Below are 21,038 nucleotides of genomic sequence, written 5' to 3' on the forward strand. Positions count from 1 at the left end.
GCTGATATTCTCCTTTATAATCTTCACTCTTGACAACTCTTTAGTGTTGGAAGGAACTCCGTCAAATTTGACGATAATGCATGTGTAAGTACAACTGGAACCTCATGTAGTTGCAAGAATACTTTTCCTGGATTGTCTGCATTAGAGTGCCTCCATGTGCGCTTCGCGCACATGAAGGCTCCCTAGTCTGCACCTTTCTGATAATATGATCGGTCTCCATAAATTGCACTTCCCCGCTTCGGGAGCACGGCCAGCGGTGGTTCTCTGTCGGTCATCGAACCTCACACACGTGAAGCGTTGTCAAAGCTGTGATATACCGGGCGTTTTATTATTATGTTTTGTTTTGTTTTGTTTTTTTTTGCTGAAAGAAATTATACTTTTGGTATTCCCGGGGATAACGTTATCGGCTGCGGCGGACGTATAGGAACGAGCGTAAATTGACAGTTAGTGGCCTAATAAACTAAAATTTGCCATTTGCGAACGCTGGAGAGGGGGCGACCTCCTCTCCCCCGTTCGCTCCGCTGAACTGGAACAGGGTGTGAGGAGCTCCCACTTCGTTCTTGACCTGTCACCGACTACAGTTGCGAATTCCACTTGTCATTTTGGAGCGATGACGAGATAGAGCTGAGTCATGTATTGCGTTCTCTGAGATGAAGAACGCAATGCGCGCGGAGTTGCTCCACGTATGCACCAGTCACCAGTAAAAACGACCTGTCCTCCGAGGAGGTCGAGCGAGACGCCGGCTGACATGGGGGTCGGTCACCTCACCGTCACCACCGTCTACCGTGCCTTCAAAAACACGGGGCGCAATGTGTTTCTGCAGTATAACAAAAAATTGAACAAACAAGGTGCAAACTTTCATTTTTTTCCTAAGTGTGGTTTGCAGGGCTGAACCGAATACAAAAACGATACGCCGTGCTGGGATGGCGTCGACTACAATGGTACACGATCATAACAAGAGCACAAATCCTGCCACATTATTTTGCTACAGTGATAAGAGCATGTATATCTTTGTCCGCGATGCGGCAACAGGGACATTATTTCCAAATTAGAGTTCGAAGTTAGCCTTCGATGCTAGCACTGACCAACTCACTTCACTCACAGGGTGAAAACGTGAAACTTTGTATCATTCGGACAGAGATCGAAAAATAACACGCACCGCCTCAACTTGGACACCCCAAAAATAATTAACTTTAGTGGATCGCACGCAAAAGCTTCGTGTACGCAATAAAATTGCCGGTCAGAAGTACGGTTCCGCAAACAAAATCAACATATGAGTCATCAAATTATGAAGAAAAACCAGGTGTGAGCCTGCCAAAAATATTCGACATTTATTGTTGTCAATATTTGTTTTTCTATCCACGTGCTTATGTCGCAGCGGAAAGCCGTGAAACTCCCTATAAAATTATTTTGGGCAGTGTTTCCGACGGTGCTCGCTCGATCGTAAAATGCCGCTTTGTTGCTACTTTGGCGAATCAAACAAGGAAGCCACATTCACCTACAATGCCCTGTCCACAAGAAGGGAAATCGAAATTTTCGCTTCGTTTTCTTTTTTTTTTAATATTCTTCTCTTCTGCACGATATAGGGTATGAATTATTATCCTTCCCTGTACTCTCGCTGCGACGAACAGTCCGATAAACGAGTCACCCTATGACAAAGATGGGGGTCCCGAAAATCTCCTAAAATCGTGTTTGTTCTCAGAGACACATCCGTGTGTAAGAAAAACCGCGGCCCTCTCCACGAAGTACGGACATATTTGATAAATAGCGTTGACTTGAGGTTGAACTTTTCATTTGCTTTGTAAACACAAGCGTGACGTCACGTGCGCATCCCACGCGACCCGACTGAAGTCTGAACTGGTGTACTATGTGTGGACAATAGGGCAATATTTTGACTTCCCGGCCGCGACGACCTTGGCGAGGGAGGACAGATGGGGGTCCCGAAAACTTCTAGAATCGTGGTTTGTTCGCAGGGACACACACATCCGTGTGTAACAAAAAACGCGGCCCTCTCCACGAAGCTTCCACAGGCATTGTTGTGTAACTACTGAAGATGCCTCCCGCAAGGGAGGCAAAACGTCTAGTAAAATTGTTTTTTTCCTGTTCAGTGAAGTCGGTGCTTTTATTTTAATTATGTTACCAGTCGGCCTGTGTGACCAGTGCTCATTTGAAGAATCGCCTTTGTCTTTCCTGAACCCTAACAAAAACACCCTCATAACATTTTTTTTACTGTTCGGCTACGTTGGCATAGCCTATAATCGACATAATTTTTGTGAAAGCCTACTTTTATTTTATAATTATCTGTAACCATTTCTAATTGAAGAAGTGACAAGTATAATAATTATATTATGATTTCATATCAAAATTCGACGAACCGGGAGATGCGAAATTCGGTGAAACAGCTTTTCAAAAAAATATCCGGTGCCCGAAACTTGCTTATATTAAAATGTCTAACATGTGTATGTGTTCTAATACAGAAGATGAGTGCAATGTGGAAACTGAATGGCCTCACAGACAATTGTCAACGAGTTGGAATTTTTGATGAATTACCCTTTGTCGAGTCATCCTACTACCGATTGGCCTCTTCAATCAATTGCCCGTCGACAAATAGTGTTGTTGGTTTATTTGCCATCTGCTGTAAGGGGAGAGTGTGGGGCTCGTCAAGCCGACATCTGCCAGCATTTTCATCACGCCTCCAGCGCCTGTACCGACTGACGCCGACGAGTTGGCCTAGAAATAAATACCCACGGACTATACTATAGCCGCTAAATATCTCTACGCGAGCATGATTTGTTTTCAAAGGGGCACCCGCCTGTCGGTGCTTCTTTGAATTATACATACGTCACGGTCAAAACGTTCCGCAGCTACCTTTGAAGGCCGACCAACCTATTTTGTCCAATTGTCCGTGTATGGAAGATGAGAATGCCACTGCGTCAAAGACAAGACGTGTGCGAGCGTGGATAAAAATAGAGACCACTATCGATGTTTTAGTATACATGGTTTCATTCTTAGTCAGAGCGCAAACAGAGGTTAGATGTCACGAAAACACATACACAAAGAAAAAAACACTTTATCACGGCGCATTGTATGAGTTGTTATATTAGTGGGTGGAATCACCCAAACAAAGATAGTGAACGCCGTGGCGTTTAGGTGTTGAGCTGTTGGTGATGCTTGATCGGCGCAATGTGTCAGTCGAGCTCCAACTGAGGGTGATATGAGGCGGGGCAGCTCTGTGGTTTTACTTGTTGTTTATTCTGGTGTCTTTCGTTTTTGCGCGAAATATTGTGGATCACAACAGCTAGGCATCTTCGTCCGATGAAGCTCTGTTTTATTGATTGGCGCTTCATCGAATAGTGGACATTTCATCGAACACCGCTTCATTGAACGCCAACTCAAGTAGCTTGATCGAATTATGTTTCTGCTATCAAATTATTGCAGATATAATAACTACGCTCGTCATATTTTGTAAATAACGGTGGCCTTTAGCGAAAATTGTGTTGCATAGTTAGTTTCGGCCGTCAGCAAATAGTGAAAAATATCTATCTACCTATCTCTCTCTCTCTCTCTCCTCTATATATATATATATATATATACAAAGGCAAAAATGCGTACTGTCAGAGTTACTAATTCGAAGTTTACTACGACGTTTCGAGCGGGGACCACTCTTCATCACCTAATGAAGAACGGTCCCCGCTCGAAACGTCGGTATAAACTTCGAATTAATAACTCCGACAGTACGCATTTTTGACTTTTTATATATATATATATATATATATATATATATATATATACATTTTACTAATACAATGTCTGGACATTTACACTTACCAAGTAACCATTTTCAGCTGTGATTTGAGACTCTGCTGCTCTTATCCCGCTCTTATTTATTTATTTTTTGTTTCTCTTGTTTCTGGCCTTTTTAGTATAGGCTTCCACCAGCTCGCTTGCGCGTGAACTCTAATTTCAAGTGAAACAAGTTTGTAAGTTAGGGTGACAGTATATAGGTTTGAAATCCTATACCAATTTTATTGCCATTTGGTGAGCCACGTACGAATTTTGAAATATATATTTTCATCCAAATAATCGATTAGTAAATCGAATAGCGATTCGGACGAATTTACTACGACGGGAAGAACGAATTTGCAAATCTCATGGCAATTAGGAAATTTCAGCCATCCTTGGTTTCCGATTGGTCGCGCTCAGTAGCGGCTCCCTCCGCACAGAGTAGCCTCGAGTCAGAATTCGCGGAGTCTCTACTGACCGGCCAAAAAAGTGCGGCGCTTCAACTGCTCCCGCCCAGACGACTTGATGTATTTGTATACGCCCATGACATCGGCCGCGATCGGCGATTGAGGTTCCGTTAGCCGACGCAAGCGTCAGCGGACGTCTCATATTTCCATACTCTCATTTAACTACAGAAACAAAAACAACAAAAAAATCATCCAGTTCATGTTCACTATGTTCACCACTGACAAGATAGTCGGTAGTCGACGAGTTTCCGTGCAAAGCCGATCAAAACGAGGCACCAGATCAACTTTTACGGCTGCCATCAGGAAAGATCTGGCTTGTCGCGTTCCCTCAACGTCACTCCGAATATTGTTTGTGCCCCGCGCACCATCCTCTTGTAGCAATATTTTTGTTGACCCCATGTGATTTCTTTTTTATGTTCTTACTGGTGTTTCATCATAATTCGGTCATTGAAATAGTTTTTGCTGCCGACCCTACCATTATTTTGACCCTCTGGCAGCAAAGGAATCTTATGCCGGCATTACACACGAAATAAGAATGTAGACACTCCGTCCCATATCTCAAATTACATCACAATGTGTTTACACAACTGTAGTGCAGAGGTACGATGAGCAGGGTCTGAGAAAATATTAGTTTCAGTATTTTCAAAGAGCGACGAAACAAAATAAAGAAAGGACCGCCAATCGGCAGCGCGTGCAAGCATAGGCAGTAGTGACAGGAAGCGCGAGGTGTGTCTTTCGTACGGCCGGCATCAACTCACGCACTGTCCGAAGATGTACTCTGTTTTACTCGTAGGATTGCAACGCTGCGGAATGTAGGCGTGTGATTTCAGAAAGCGCGTCCTACCATTTCTACGCGCGAGTGCTCCTGCAACCCAAGCATTGTATACAGTTACGTCCTCGCGCCCGTGCCTTGGCCAGCCCCGTACACAACTTATGCAGTATCGAAAAGGCATAGTTCAAAATTGACGGTCCCACTTTTCCATACCGCTTCAAAACCCCATCTCGCTCAAATCACTTGGCAGCCGGACAATTTTGGCAGGGGGCCTCAAGTTGGGGATTATCCGGTACATTGTCCTCCCATCAATGAACGTGGGCGCGACGCGCCAGAGGGTGAACACGTGAAAGGAGGGGCGTAAGAGTGGAGAGGGAAACTCAAGGTCGCAAGCGACGGGAAAAAGGGTTACGAAATTGGCGCGCAGGTTTTGCAGCATTTGCTCGTACTAGAGTTCCTGTATATGCTACCTACGGAGCTTATACAGGAACTCTAGCTCGTACGGAGAGCCAACGCCGCCCTGGTGGTTCAACTAATGTTTTGTTCAAGATGGCCGCCGTGGTACCGCATAAGGAGACAGCGAGCGGCAGTCCGCTCAGCGCGCGAAGAAGTCGGATGCCCTGACTGAGGCATCGTTTCGTTTCTTCGAACATCTGTGTGCTCGTGAATGACGGTGGTGCCGAGGATTATCGCCAATTCCATCCAAGCCACACGGATTTCCTCGCCTCTGCCGACTACGCAAGAGGACGCTTCGCCCCCATTACGGGCGGGACCCAGGTTCGCTTCTCTCATCCGTGTAGTATTTATTTATTGCTACTGCTTGTTTTTGGCGTGTGCCTAGTATTTTTCGTGTTGAGAGATAAGCAGTCTAGTTTTCATAGCATTGTTTGTTTTGCACCGAGAACTACTATCTGTGCGCCGGTTAGTAGTACTGTGTCAGCGCAGTGGATGTGTAGCATCTGAGCTCATGTGAGCAGACCGCGAATGCGAAAATAATAAATTAAATGCCGAGCTGGCTTTTCTGAAGCGTTTGGCCTGTTTATCCTGTGTATTCATTTAAACTGGTTAAAATGGTGGGGAAGTACACCAGCCTAACCAGCATGGGCAGTTCACCCAGCATGACCCAGCATTTGCCCAACATTCACCCAGCACGACCCAGCATCCAACCAGCACTGCAAGCTGGGCATGCTGGAGCAATAACCCAGCATGAAGCTGGGATTCTGGGACCAGCATAAAGCTGGGATGCTGGGACCAGCTTGTGCTGGTTTTTTCAATAGGGGAGTAGTAGCTTGGGAGAAGAGCGTGTTGGTTCAAGTCATGGTTGAAGAAAGAGTAAAACAATTAAAACTAGGACAACGCAACCATATATTTCAACTAGAAACAGACGAGTAAAATTTCCACAGCGAGCAGCCGACTATACCCAGGAGGGAAAGGGGGGAAAAGGGGAGATAAAAAACTCGAAGTGCAAGGCAGGGAGGGAGGTTAACCCCTAATTTTAGTAATTCAACCTCAGTTTTGGTCAGCAGGAGAGAAGGGTTTGACACGTTGTTGTTTGCTGTGGTCATACGAATGACTCTATGATCTCCCTGTCGAATTTAAAACTGAAGTTGAATTTCTGAAATCCGAGATAAACCCGCCTCTCTGACTTGCACTTCGCGTTTTTTATCTTCCCTTCTCCCCCCTTTCCCTCCAGGGTATAGTCGACTACTCGCTGTGGAAATTTTACTCGTCTGTTGCTAGTTGAAAGATGTGGTTGTGTTGTCCCAGTTTTAATTGCTTTACTCTTTCTTCATTCGTGAGTAGTAGGTTGTCCATCGTCCGAGCGCGTCCTTGGGCGGATGTTCCGTTCTTTGTTGGTGTTTTGGGTCACGAAAATGGGGGTGAAATATTTCACGCTTCAATCAGTCCTTGCGTGAGGCCTGAAGTCACCAAATGCAAGCAGACAAAAGCTACCGAAGCGTCAAAGGGTCGATACTGTCTTACACTTCGTTATATTCGAGGTAGAAGAAGTGATTTGATCTGGCGATTTCAAATATTCTGCAGAAATGTATTTAAAATGTTTACATATTTTAAATGCGAAAGACATACGGGAGTTCGTCACTTTTGTTTTAATTCCGACATTCGCTTTGCATATCAACTTGTGGAGGCTGATTTCTACCGTAATAAAACAAACATTGCGAAAATTTCTTCGGTGAAGCTAAAAACAGAACAAGCTTTTTGGTAGTAAACGGCACACGTTGCTCTTTGGAAGTTGTGAAAGTCTCGCGCTGAAGATTCTTTGTTTGACCCGAACGATACGCTCTTGATTCAGTATTTTATGAAATAGAGGCGAATGTATTAGACAAGAACCCGTACAGCTTTTACTATGGTGTTCGTCGATTGCACTGCCTTGGCTACGATGAGCCCTTGGTCGGCTGTTCCTGTTGGGCGACGAAGAAAATCTCACCGTTGAAATTCTCAAAGAAATACCGACAAATGCGGAGAAAAGCTCCTTTACGAAATATTTTATTCAACATTTAAAATTTAATATTCTCGGCATTGTTCGCACTGCGGTGTTTATTTTAAAACTCACGTCCGCACTTTGCTCACCGCTCATGCTGCACTTTTTGTGAGTTCGAATATTTCTAAAGCCAAGTGTTCTTGTTCAGTCCCAGAATAGCTTACTTTCAAAGAAAAATGGGGAAGAGGCAGACGAATCCAGTTTTGCAGAATGCAAACAATTAAAAAAAAAAAGTAAGGAACGCTTTTTTTTTCTCTGTTAACTTTTACATGGAGACAGGACATTGCCTTAAAGTTGAGTACTACGAATAGCAACAATGTGACCTCCGCCTCGGCACCCGACGACCCCTGAACAGAGATGGCAAAATTACTTTCAGAAAGTAATTAAATTACCATACTAATTACTTTTTTGAAAACTGCAAAAATGTAATTAAATTACATTACAAATTACCGGAGACTAAATGTAATGACATTTCATTACAATTACTTTCCAAAGGAACCAGATCCGGGACAACCGAGGCTCTGCGCATGCGCAGTGCCATCAACTGCGCCACCGCAGTGATGTCACGTCAAAGAGCTGAGTTGGTGTGTATGTACCAAAACTCAGATCTTCCTGTTTGCACTGCAACAACCTTATGTGCCTCAAAGTAAACCATACTGAACAGCGGTTTTGCTGGTGCACACTACATAAGTGTTAAACATGGTGAATAGCTTCTTTAGATGTGACTCAAAGACAGTCGATTCACCGGTTTCGCTGTTCATTGAACGGAGAAGGTTTTTACTAAAAGGATGATATGTTTCCGTCTTCCTGATTTAGAAGTTGTATTCCGTGCCAGTTTATTAAGTAGGGCCATGGAAGCTCGTTCTTACAAGGGGTCGTCACGTGAATCGTTTCCCTTCCGCCTCGGACGCTATCTATACCTATTCTCCCAAAAGCACTATACTCGGCGATAAATTTTCTTGGCAATGCAGTGGCGAGGAGGAGAGCCTGCGCACAGCTTTATTCAGCGCTCAAAATGGAAGAGGGAACGCGTGCCTGTACCCTCCACTGCATTGCCAAGCCTTTCAGGCAACATTTCATAGGCGCCGCCATCTTGACGTCACTTGACCCTGTCGCCACAGCCGCCCTTCAGTTTCTCGCCGTTCCTCCGCGTTGTGTGCTGCACCGGTCACTACCGGAGAGTTGTTTTCGCGTTCTTTTACGTTCCGCGTTGAAATAGTGTGTTTTCTTTAGGTCTTTTCGATATTTCGGGCTTTCATTTAATCATTCAACATAGCTCTTCTATTATCTTATTTATGAAATGGAATCGGACAGCGAATGGATCGACGATACAGGATTATGGCTTCAGAGACCATGTACGTTCATGCCATTCTAACGTTTTTCTCGCTAATAAAGGGCCGTCAACACCATTGTGACATATGCAAATTTCAACTGACACAGTAGGGCTATCCAGTCGTGCTTCTCGCTGCATGTGCGCGCTCGTTTCCGTAAAGCCGACCCGCATGTAAGCGATATAGCGTGCGACGAGACGAGCGACGGCGGCAACGACGAGAGTCAGCGACGAAGATTTCTCACTGCCGCCTGTTACATCGCTCGGTTTTTTGGATTTCTAGAAAACGTCGCTCACCGTCTTGGTGGCTTGCTCCCATCGCTTCCATGCGGTTCGCCTCGTCGCGCGACTGCCCGAGCGACAGCGAAGCGGGTCACCGTCGCTTGTCTCGTTGCTCGCCGAATCGCTTGCATGCGGTTTATACTTAATATCGAGGCGCTAATGGTTCAATGGTGTGTGCATGGAAATTAATTGAGCATAAACCGCACGTAAGCGATTTTTGGAAAGGTGTATAGTTGATCAATTCTGGGTCGTTCCTTTCAAGGAGCATTTTTCCGAAACACCCAAATAGTCCAAGTTTTTGCGCATTGTCCCACAGAGGAAGCGTCGCCAGTTGAGGAATGGCGTGAGCTTCCTAAATTGTGTACTTTCCCAACAAACGGGGGGCGATATCTGCTTGTAGGCTTCTTTTCGAATAAACTTCCCAAGGGAAGGCAGCGAGGCATACCGCGAGCGGCACCTGCTGTGCTCGAGGACGCACAAAACGTTCTGGGGCTTTGACAAGGCATTTGGAATTAACTATTTATGCCGGTCGTTTGTTGTTCACAATGGTCGAAGCTTGCGGTTTAACCTTGCTTGACGAAAGTACAAGGCTGGGAATCTGTTTGTCTTGTCCTCTCGGGTTTTAAATTATGTTCAACTCACTGGTGATGTGCCCGTCGCCTTGTAGCCTATGAGCCGTTCATCCCTAAGTTGACGCACTGTCAGCTTAGGGGTGAACGGTGGAAGCTACGTGTTTGTAGGAGCAGTCACACGTCTATCGTTCGCCACGTAACCACGCTCTGGTTCATATTCACGCGCAGAAAAAGAGGCAGGACACGTGATTAAAAGAAGGTGTTTGATTGGTTCTGGTTAACCTGCAGCTCCCACAGCACTATCAGCTAAGGGATGAACGAAGCGTAGTATCGTCGTGATGACGCGATGCCGTGAATCTGTCGTGCCTGGGGTTCATAAATTGGTGCCCTCCAGCGATGTCTATACACGCAAGCTTTTCTCCTTCACCCTTCCAGCCCTCCTTTGTGCGTCTGTCCAGCTCCTAGTACAAGGCTCTGCGCTCAGGTGGCCCTCGATTATTTCCTCTGATGCTCTTTCACACCATTTCACCAAACAAAATAATTTTTCTCTTCTCTCTTAAAGCTTGCAAACGAATTTTCTAATTTAGGACAAAAGTAATTTCAAAAGTATTGAGTAATCTCCTCGAAATTACTGCCTGAAAGTAAATAATTACATTACTAAATTCTTAGCCTAAAGAAGTAATTAATTATATTACTCTTTACTCCAAAACGTAATTTAAGTACTGTAATTCCATTACAGTAATGTCATTACTGCCATCTCTGCCCCTGAACACCTAAAAAGTATCAAGTCCGTCTTAGGCCACATCACCGAAAGAGGTTTCCTAGGAAACAAAAGAAAAACGGAACATAATATCGCCGCATGCGCAGCTGGCCAGGTAGGCAGCGCGCCCGTGGCCTAGCGGTTACCGTGCTTGCTTCCACGCAAATAGCCGAGGTTCGATGCCTGGCCACAAATACACATTTTTATTGATGAAAAAACAGTGAGCGCGCAGGCGAGCTGGTGGATGTTGATCATAATGGAGAAAACCCGAGACTATGGTAAAAGCAGGAAAACTTGGTCGAAGAAGAAAGACAGGGGAAACGAACGTCTCAATTGATCATAATGTAGAAAACCCGAGACTATGGTAAAAGCAGGGAAATGTGATCGAAGAAGAAAGACAGGGAAAAAGAACATCTCAAATCATGATGTGGAAAACCCGTGACTGCAGTAAAAGCAGGGAAACTTGGCCGAAGAAGAAATACAGGGCAAAAAAACGACTCAACGTTCTTTCCCCTGTCTTTCTTCTTCGACCAAGTTTCCCTGCTTTTACCACAGTCTTGGGTTTTCTACATCACGATCAACATTTCTATTGTTTCTGTAATCGAGAACCCTGTTGCTTATTCGAGGTTAGAATGTTCTACGCGCCGAAACTATACGCCGATTGTTCCAGAAGCCCACGCGTGTACATGAAGGGCTCCGTGTGGCAAGCTATATTCAGTCTCGATCCTGCTGTTTCGCCGACATCAACGCCTGCGACGCTAACCTTCTATTTTGTTCGCCCGATTAAACGCTTACTGCCTCAGGTTATTTGCCGCCTCATCATTTGTCATTTGTGACAATATCTTTATCTTTTGGATGCAACGAAAAAAACACTATTTACAAAAACGAGAAACGATTAGGCCAGAAACCATTATGTTCAATAAAACGGCGTTCTACGAAACGGAACGGCTTCGATGAATTTGGGTGCTTGATAGAACAGAGTTCGATAAAATATCGAGAGCTGCGAAGACATAATGTTAGATCGGTTTGTAAAGGTGAGCTTTTCTTCGCATCTATCAAGTCTGGTGAGCTCTTCTCCGCATCCGTCGGATTTCTGTGAGCTTTTCTTGGCCGGAGAACAGCACAACACCAAGCAGCTCACGGGAGAAAAATCGCTGCAAAACTGACAGATGCTGAGATAAATCCACACAAGAATTATATGACCAAGTTTTTAAATTTTGTATTTGCGGCTCTACTCTGGGGGCCCCTGCGGGGAACGCAAACGAAGATTTATACAAACTTCGTATATTACAGACACGGATAGGAATGAAGAAGCAGAAAATCACAGTTATGCAGGATCGGAACAATTCACAAAGTCATAGACATGTAGTTTTTCTATGAAACTGTTGCCTCAACGTTGAGTTCTATGAACAGTAACGAAGTGACCTCGTCATTGCACCCGACGACCACAGCTAGAGAGCTCCCGAATTGTGTCAGGGCCTATCAGCACCAGAAATGATAAGTTACTACAAAAAAAAATAAAAAATACGGAGAAGAATGTTTCTATTATACATATACCAAAAAAAATGCCGAAAACAAAAATCGTGAGTTTTCATCGTATTGATCAAGAAGACGGTGAGCTTTTCTCCGCGTCGGTCGGTTTTGCGGTGAGATTTTCTTATATTAGCTTTTTGCGAGATTCGTGACTTTGGCATCGACCTGCATCTTTTTTTATATCGGAACCGCAAAAAGTTCGAACGTGCTTGAAAGACGATGCCGGTTTTCAGTCATCATATTTTCACAAAGCGGGGCATCTAAGGTTCTGTTGCGCACTAGAATGTCAACGGCACCTGGGACTGAAAATTTCACCAAACACCGTTTCATTGAATGCGTCATAAGTTCCTGCCAATAAAATTTGAAAATTTATGCTTTCTTTGAAATTATTGAATCTTGCAAACTGTGAAGTCATTTCTCATTATCCTCTCGTACAACAGACGCTTAGATGCACGACGGAGGACACGCCTGGATGGATTCGGGGTTCCACCACCTTCACCAGCCCCAATTTTTTTTGTGTGTGTGTGTGTGTGTTATTAGGATTTTCGTTTAGAAGTACTGGCCAATTGTTGCAATTGGACGTTTCGAAACGGGACGGCCACTTTTTCGATGAAACGGCGTTCGATGAAATGTCCTCGAACACTACACGTTTCCTGTTTTTTCTTTTTTTTTTTTTTTTTTTTCGGGATTTTTTTTATTATTATTGCTTTGATGGACGACAAATCAGGCGCAGATTTGTAGCCCCCCCCCCCTTTTTTTTTCTCTCCCTAAGGACAAACCGACAAAATACAAAGGTGGTCTAGCCTCCTCAGAATTACTCGGAACGTCATACAACGACGCCTACCCAGCTCACGGTGTAAGAAGACTCTTTAGGTGTAGAGAATCTGCTCTCCGCCGCGAACGGATAATGACACCCCGCGCGCTTCGCTTCACGAAGCCACCCCCAGATGGCGCCGTAAGTTCCAGGCCATTAGGGTGCCTGCATGTCTGTCTGTCTCAGGGTGAAGACATCCATTGTTGCACTGAATGTGCCAGCGCGTGACGCTCTCGCGCACTCGGTGCATGACTTGGGCGGTAAAATGGCGTCTATGCATTAGCCAAAGCTACGCGCTCGAGCTGAGTGACACCGGATTGCGCGCACTTCAAAAGGCATGAAAAGCAATTGAGCGGAAAAATGGCTGAGATGTCACCACTCAAGCAAAGGCGCGCGTGTGTATGAAGGCACTCTACAGGCCATCCGGTAGCGCTCCGGGCGGCCTGTGCAACCTGCCCGCTCGGCGTGCCGCTTACTTTCCGAAGGCTACCTTTTCGCATACGATGCGGTATGTAGGTGGGGCCATTCAACTATCACCTTGTACAGCAAACAGAAGTTTCATAACCCGAACAATGGCAGACGGACAAACAAGGGTAACTCCCCAACACAGACGACGCAGCGGTCTCTAAGTGAAAAAATGAAAGCCGCTTACAACTCCCTGTAACGCCGATTTAGAGCGCAGCTCTTGAGGAGGAGGAGGAAAGGGCACTGTGGGGGGGGTTAAACTAACCAGGGGGGGGGGGTCACGTGACCCCCGATGCCGATGATGTCATCACTGACGTCACTGATGACGTCATCAGTGACGATGACGATGCGGGTACCGATGACGTCATTAGTGACGTCACTGATGACTTCACCAGTGATGATGACGATGACGAAGCGAATGTCGGTGACGTCATCCGTGACGTCGCTGATGACGTCATCAGTGATGATGACGATGCGGATGCCGGTGACGACATCAGTGACGTCACTGATGACGTCATCAGTGATGATGACGATGACGATGCGGATGTCGGTAACGTCATCAGTGACGATGACGATGCGGATGCCGGTGACTTCATCAGTGATGATGACGATGACGATGTGGATGCCGGTGACGTCATCAGTGATGATGACGATGACGATGTGGATGCCGGTGACCTCATCAGTGATGATGACAATGACGATGTGGATGCCGGTGACGTCATCAGTGACGATGACGTCATCGGGGGGTCACGCGACATCGGCGGGGGTCACGTGACCTCGGGGGGTCACGTAACCTCGAGGAGGGGGTCACGTGACCTCAGGGAAGTCACGTGACTTCGGGGGGTCACGTGACCTCGGGGGGTCACGTGACCCCCCCACAAGGTCACGTGACCCCGGTGGGGGGCTCGCGCGGTGCATTATGGGACATCTCCCATGATGCACCGCACGGTTACGCCGGCGGCGACGGCGACGCCGACGCCGCTCAAGCCGGAAACGGGTCCCTAAGAGCTGCGCTCTAAAAAGTGAAAGCCGTTTACAACTCCCTGTAACGCCGAATTGGAGCACACCTCTTGAGGAGGAGGGAAGGGGACTGAGGGGAGGGTAGACCCCTCCTCCTCCTTCTCCTCCTCCATCCCTCATTCTTTAAAGGGGCCATGAAACTAATTTTGGGTTGGGATGAATGATTTTAAATTGGGACTTTACTAATCGCATATCGTTTAGTTGGCCAAAAGAAAGAGGCAACAAAGTCAAAAGCCAGTTTTTCGGTACGAACATTTGAAAATATAGCGGACTATTTTGTACCTTCTTGCCGTCGAAAGCTCTCCGCCTTTTCACTATGATACATCCGCGGTTCCAAAAGCGCGTCACCGGCGCCAAACTGACGTCAGCAGAGCCCAGCTCACGCATTGGACACGCGAACTGCGTCACTCAGACGTATGCGCTCGTCAACAATCAATCCGTCGACGAATATTTGGATTCGCGTTCGTGGCCAATGAGTGCCCTGACGGAACTTATTGTCACTGGGGAATGACAAGTTCTATGGTGTGCATAAAGAGCACGGTGGAAGCTAGGAGTCATCGCACCGGTGCCCAGGATTAAAGCTAAGGAGGAAGAAGTAGGAAAATCGTTTCATGACCCCTTTAATATGCTCCAGGGGGTCACCTGACCTCGGGGGGAGGGGGTCACGTGACCTCGGGGGGGGGGGGGTCACGTGACCTAGGGGAGGGGGCCACATGACCTTGGGGGGTCACATGACCCTGGTGGGTCACGTGACCTTGGGGGTCACGTGGGGGTCACCTTGGGGGTCACGTGACCTTGGAAGGGGCCACGTGACTTCGGGGGTCACGTAACCTTGGGAGGGGTCACGTTACCTTGGGGGGTCACGTGACCTGGGAGTCACGTGACCTTGGGAGGGGTCACGTGACCTCGGGGGTCACGTGACCTTGGGGTGACCTAAGGGTCACGTGGCCTTGGGGTGACGTGACCTTGGGAGGGCAATCATGCAGGGTTCATTGATTTTGCAAACACTTACCAACGTTAGTATTGTGCTACCGAAGAAACTGAAAGGACGGAATGTAAGCTATACTTCGTTCCAGCTTCGGTCCAGACGCAGCCAAAGCTACAAGCGCGAGCTGCGGGCTTTCAGCATCCCTGCCAAGCACGCGCGCTCGTGCAGTGCAAGCGCTGTTCTGGGCCACATGCTCGCGCTTGTAGCATCGGCTGCGTCTGGACCGAAGCTGAAACGAAGTATAGGCTAGAAGTTATCTGCAGGAGCGGGATATTTTTTAGAGCGCAGCTCTTAGGCGCCCGTTTCCGGCTTGAGCGGCGTCGCCGTCGCCGTCGGCGTAACCAAGGTCACCCCAAGGTCACGTGACCCCTCCCAAGGTCACGTGACCTTGGGGTGACCTTGGGGGTCACGTGACCTTGGGGTGACCTTAAGTACGCCGACGGCGACGGCGACGCCACTCAAGCCGGAAACGGGCGCCTAAGAGCTGCGCTCTAAAAAATATCCCGCTCCTGCAGATAACTTATAGCCTAGCTTACATTCCGTCCTTTCAGTTTCTTCGGTAGCACAATACTAACGTCGGTAAGTGTTTGCAAAATCAATGAACCCTGCATGATTGCACCGCAGGCAGATACGTAGCTGGTGGAGGGGGGGGGGGGGGGGGGAAGGTGATGGCCCGGGTCCCCCAAATCTTTCATTTTGCTGGGACCTCCTCTCCCTCCTCCCCCTCATACAGCATTTTATCATGGGCGCCCCTCCCCCGAATCAAAATCCTGGCTACGTGCCTGACCGCAGGTAAACAATACCTTAAAGGGGTACTCCGCCGATTTCTTCATGGTCCCCGATTTGCTTGAAATTTTGCTGAACTCGCCAAACAACATCGCCAAAATAGTATACCAAATATTAGATCAAAATAATTTTTTTTCACTAATTTATTGAATTTACAATTGTGGTCCTCACCGTGTTTTTCAAAGTGAAAGTCTCTACTGGCAACAATGAAAAAGTGACGTCATTGGAAGTGCAGGGGTTCACTCTTTGGACTGTAGAATTTGTTCCCAACTGATTTGAAGCAGTTTTATGGTGTCAAATGAATGCCTTGGAAGCTCGCTCCAGTCCCCGCGCTCCAGCACGGAACAAATAATTGGCATATTCTATTTTTTAGACTGCTCGCCCGACTGACAAGCTGAACTTCCACTGACGTCACGGCCCTGAAAAGGGCGGGTATATTTGAATGTCTGTTTTTGCATCATTTTCATTTGCCGATTTCGCAATAACTATTATGAATTTCACGATATTAAATAGCATTCCAGAAAGGGTAAAGGCCTGGGAGTCAGAAAATATAGTTAGTTGAGGTAGCTCAAAAATCGGCGGAGTACCCCTTTAAGTGCGACCGAAAGAAAAGAAAATCCGCAAAAATAAAGAATGGTCAACACAAACCTTGTTAACTAATGATACGGAACTGAAATGTTTCACCGTTTCCAAAAATATCTTGGGTTCGCAAATTCCCGTTGATTTGGCTCGACTATTACAATTTTTTTTTTGACATGTGGGACAGCTAATGTGGTCATTCTTTTACATTTCATAGCAGCCTTTCAGTCCTGCTAAATTAAACTGCTGACCGAATTGGCACAAGATTACACATTTTGCACGCAGAGGTTAATGAAAGCATCATTCCTTGAAAGGTTCACTTATTAGTATACTTGCATTTGCATGTAGCAGATTGCAGCAAAAGTTTATAGTAACCGCACTCGTCAAAAAAAAAACGGTTTCATTAATGACACTTTTGATATAAGTAATAATAATATGTAGGAATTCGCGTACCGCCGCCGATTCGCCGTTTCCCACGTGGTCCGTCAACAACCCGAGTGCAGCCTGGATCTTTCACGGGAGTGGGATTCCGCTCCCCGTTTATTGGTACAATAAAACACAACGCTACAAAACACTCAATCTAAACTACAAATACACGCGACACTATACACAAATATTTACAAACGCACGTTAAGCCCAAAGCTACACACAAAGAGGGACCCCAGGCCTCGTGTCCCGCGATTACCCTAGATCCGGTCGCCCCACACTTGCCTGGGCTCGGTAGTGTCCGAAGTTCTAAGAGGCTCTTCGCCCCCTGTCTACCGAGTATATCTCGATCGATGGGCGAGGAGCTTTCTCCTCGCCCGCCATGGGTAACGTCCCTGGATATTTTTTCAGTGAACAAACATCGAGGGACTTTAGCCATAGCCATGGGGCGCCTGCAGCGCCTTCCAGTGGCTAGGAGAGAAAGCGGCGCGTCGGGAGCCGAATTCGAGATCCCGATCGACCCCGCGGCGACACGACCAGGTGATCCTGTCTGAGGCGAGGCAACTGCATAGCCGCCTGGCGGCTATGCAGTTGCGCCATAAATGCGCAACTGTGCGGTGCGCCATAAATACGGTGCGCCATAAATATCATCGCAAACTTACTTCAACACAAAATTAAAAAACGCTGTAAAAACATTGTTTAATGTATGACTCACTCTATAGCTGCTTTTGGAGTTCTTTTCCACATTACGAGGTGCACAGTCGAAACTCTTCTTTTCTCGAGACTGCTTCTTTGCATCTCAGATTTTTTTTCCCTTGCTGTACTGTCGCATTCTCATGAGCACGTAGTACTGAAGTATCCTGGCCATGGCGTCAGTCTTGCGCTCGTCGCAGGGAAATGACACCGTGGTTGATCGTGTTCCAAAAAGCATCATGCTCATCGCTGCACCCCCCCCCCCCCCCCCCTCACCCCCCGAGAAGCACCGCTCAGCTACCCTCAATATCTTGAAAAGCTTAGAGTTCGGGTGGATGAGGCCACCTTGTGTCGTTGAGTTGGTCAAAGCCGCCTCAGGTGCCTGATTTCCTCTCACAGATAGGGAGTCCCTGCAGAGAGTGCAACGTAGGGACTCCCTATTCGTGGTCCCCCTCTTTTCCGCTTCCTTTTCCCAAAACCTCTACCCCCTTCCCTCTTCCTTTTCCCAGGCCCCCGTACATTCCAGTCAACGATAAGCTCAGACAGCGCCGAGACAAAGCTGCCGACAGATCCCCTGTCAACACATATACACCGCGACACCCCGAGGTCATCGCGGTTCTCCCAAACCAGTCAGCCGCAAACAGTTTTCGGCCTCCGGACGGGTGACTAATGCATTCGGCAGACGTCTTTACCCTGATCGTCTCTTTCACTAATATTTTCACGTCGTTGTTTTCCCTTTCTAAAATATTTATGTTTCCCCAGGTTGAAGAACAGTCGGCGTATTCATTCAAATGTTTGGCTGTTTCCGAATTCGGATCTTTGTTTTTTACACTTCTTTTATCTATCATTCACCATTGCAAAAAAAAAAAAAAAAAAACAGAGGCGGCGTAGGCAATGGGTGACCCCCCGTTCTGGCGAAGGGCCGGCGGCCGGACGGCCTCAACGTTTTGGCGGGTAGGCAGCAAAAACGGTTCAAATGCGAGGTTTTATAGGTTTCCAGCTGTCTCTTTGCACCCAAAAAAGCGTGCGAAATGGATCCAGGCCTTGCGGAGACAGAATCCGGACGGTACGTCTTGGGAGCCAACCGTGAACTCTCGTGTTTGCAGTGCCCATTTCGTCGGAGGTAAGTGAACGTGCCGAATTCGTAGAAACTAAATGTTACTAAGACGCCGTTTCTTATGTTTTTACTGTGCAGACGAGCCTTCGCGATATCCAGATCACCCAGATTTCGCTCCGTCCGTGTTTGTTTACACGGCACCGGGTACGGCCACAAGTGCGCTCGCACGGTACAACAGGACAACGAAGCGACGGGAGGCAAGACTCTCACTACAGGCGACTCATTATGGTACGTACGTTATCGTTGCGAAGAAACGACGAAGCACACGCGAGCCGTGGAAATAAGCATTGCTTACACGTGCGACCTCGTCCAGAAGCGCGAGCTCAGAGTATCGGTAAATGCTTTCGCTGCACGAGGGTTCGTGCAATGGTCTGGTAATGCTCGCGCTCTAGCCTTTGCTTTAGTAGAGGGGCAAGTTAAAGGCTTTCAGAAAGAACTCCTTTATAGAATCGGCGAATCGGCTCGCGATCTCGACTCTGCGCGTGCCCCTCTGCACGCACAGATTCGTCGATTCTGAAAGTCCTTTCTGAAAGTATTTGCTTGCCCGTCTGACAGAGGTATAAGTTGAGACGGCGAGGGTAGTTTTCGAAAGCAGTTAAGGTGGGCGACTGCTCACGCACACAAGATATTCCGCAGAGCCACCATCACAATCATGCCTGTGCCAAAAGTGAAAACAACCTGCGCGATAGAAACCTTTAAGGGGGGTTTCTTCAGTCTAGCAAGTTTGCTCTGGTCTCAACAGACACGCTTGCATCTGCATTCGTCTCTCTTCACTGATTCTTAATCTATTTTATTTTGTGCTGTATTTCAGGAGCTATTCAAAATGTGCAACGTCAAGCCTCTTCAACAAGCCCGACTGTATCACTAGACAGTCACGGTGCTGGCGTACCCATGAATGAGGACCAGCAACCTCTTGTGACAGACGAGGACCTACTTTCTGCTCCGACAGATGGAATCGACTGTTCTGCAGCTGTTGTCGAAGAAATACCTAGTGATGTACTAGGAGAAGAGACAAGTTCTGAAGTAACGCCAAATCTGCCAAACGAAGAAGTTGCGCTTCTTCATGCCAGGATCAAGGAACTGGAAAGTGATGTAGAAAGGGAGAGACAACGAAATGGGCTCCTGGACCTTGAGTTAAAGAAATCGCAACAGAGTAATGAAAACCTTGCTAAGAAGTGTCTTGAAATGTCCAACCAAACACTAAGTTTAGACAACGTTAGAAAAGGCAAGCACTTCCTGTATTACACAGGCCTAACAAGATACGAAGTGCTGCACAATCTGCATGACCTTGTTGTTGCAAGGTACCCCGAAATTTGCAAGGGGAACTACATGCGTGCCCAAGAAACTGAGGAACAGCTCCTCATGGTTCTTGTGAGGTTGAGGACGAGCATGCCCTGCAAGGAAATTGCTCGTAACTTTGGACTCTCCGAGTCAACTTTAAGCCGCACCTTCTCACGGTGGATTTTTATGTTGAAAGACACACTGAAAAGTATTGCGCGATTCCCGAAACCTCATGAGGTCCAACGCAACATGCCCGCATGTTTTCGAGAATTTCCCGATACGCGCATCGTGCTAGACACAACTGAAGTCAGAATCCAGAAGCCATCCGGTCTGGAAGCACAAAAGAAAACATTCTCTGGCTACAAGCACTCGAACACAATGAAATGTCTAATCGGTATAACACCAGACTGCTACGTTTCATTTGTTTCAAACCTGTACGGCGGAAGCACGAGTGACCGTGCCATCGTTGCAGAGAGTGAGGTACTCGACATGTTGGAGTGCGGCGACGCGGTGATGGTTGACAAGGGGTTTAAAGTGCATGACCTCCTGCCAGCGGGCGTCAAGCTGTACATTCCCCCATTCCGCATTGCTGGGGAAAAACAGATGAGCCGCAGCGACGTTGTCTGTACACGAAAGGTGGCACGGGCAAGGGTGCATGTGGAAAGGGCGATACGGCGCATAAAAGAGTTCCACATCTTTGACTGCCCACTGCCATTAAACATGGCTGACATCGCAGACGAAATATTTACGACATGTGCATTGTTGTCTAACTTCAGGGGTCCTCTGATCCATGGAGCAGAGCAAGCAGGGTAGTTTTGTAACTTCAGCTGACCGTGACTGTATGTAGCGACTGTGACATGTATGCTTCTG

The 21,038-nt window shown here is 47.1% G+C and overlaps 1 protein-coding gene across 1 annotated transcript; it reads left to right on the forward strand.

Annotated features, from left to right (window-relative positions):
- The first annotated feature begins 19,778 nt into the window (after window positions 1–19,778).
- Window positions 19,779–20,981, forward strand: LOC120847643. Its single transcript, XM_040219505.1, has one exon. It carries the CDS (start codon window positions 19,779–19,781, stop codon window positions 20,979–20,981), a length of 1,203 nt encoding a protein of 400 aa, XP_040075439.1.
- The last annotated feature ends 57 nt before the right edge of the window (window positions 20,982–21,038 follow it).

The sequence above is a fragment of the Ixodes scapularis genome, unplaced genomic scaffold (genome assembly GCF_016920785.2).
Source record: "Ixodes scapularis isolate PalLabHiFi unplaced genomic scaffold, ASM1692078v2 PGA_scaffold3__209_contigs__length_174095766, whole genome shotgun sequence".
Lineage (NCBI taxonomy): Eukaryota > Metazoa > Arthropoda > Arachnida > Ixodida > Ixodidae > Ixodes > Ixodes scapularis.

What these genes read in the sequence shown, in the direction of transcription:
- LOC120847643 (XM_040219505.1), top strand. Translation starts at nt 19,779, where the DNA reads ATGAATGAGGACCAGCAACCTCTTGTGACAGACGAGGACCTACTTTCT.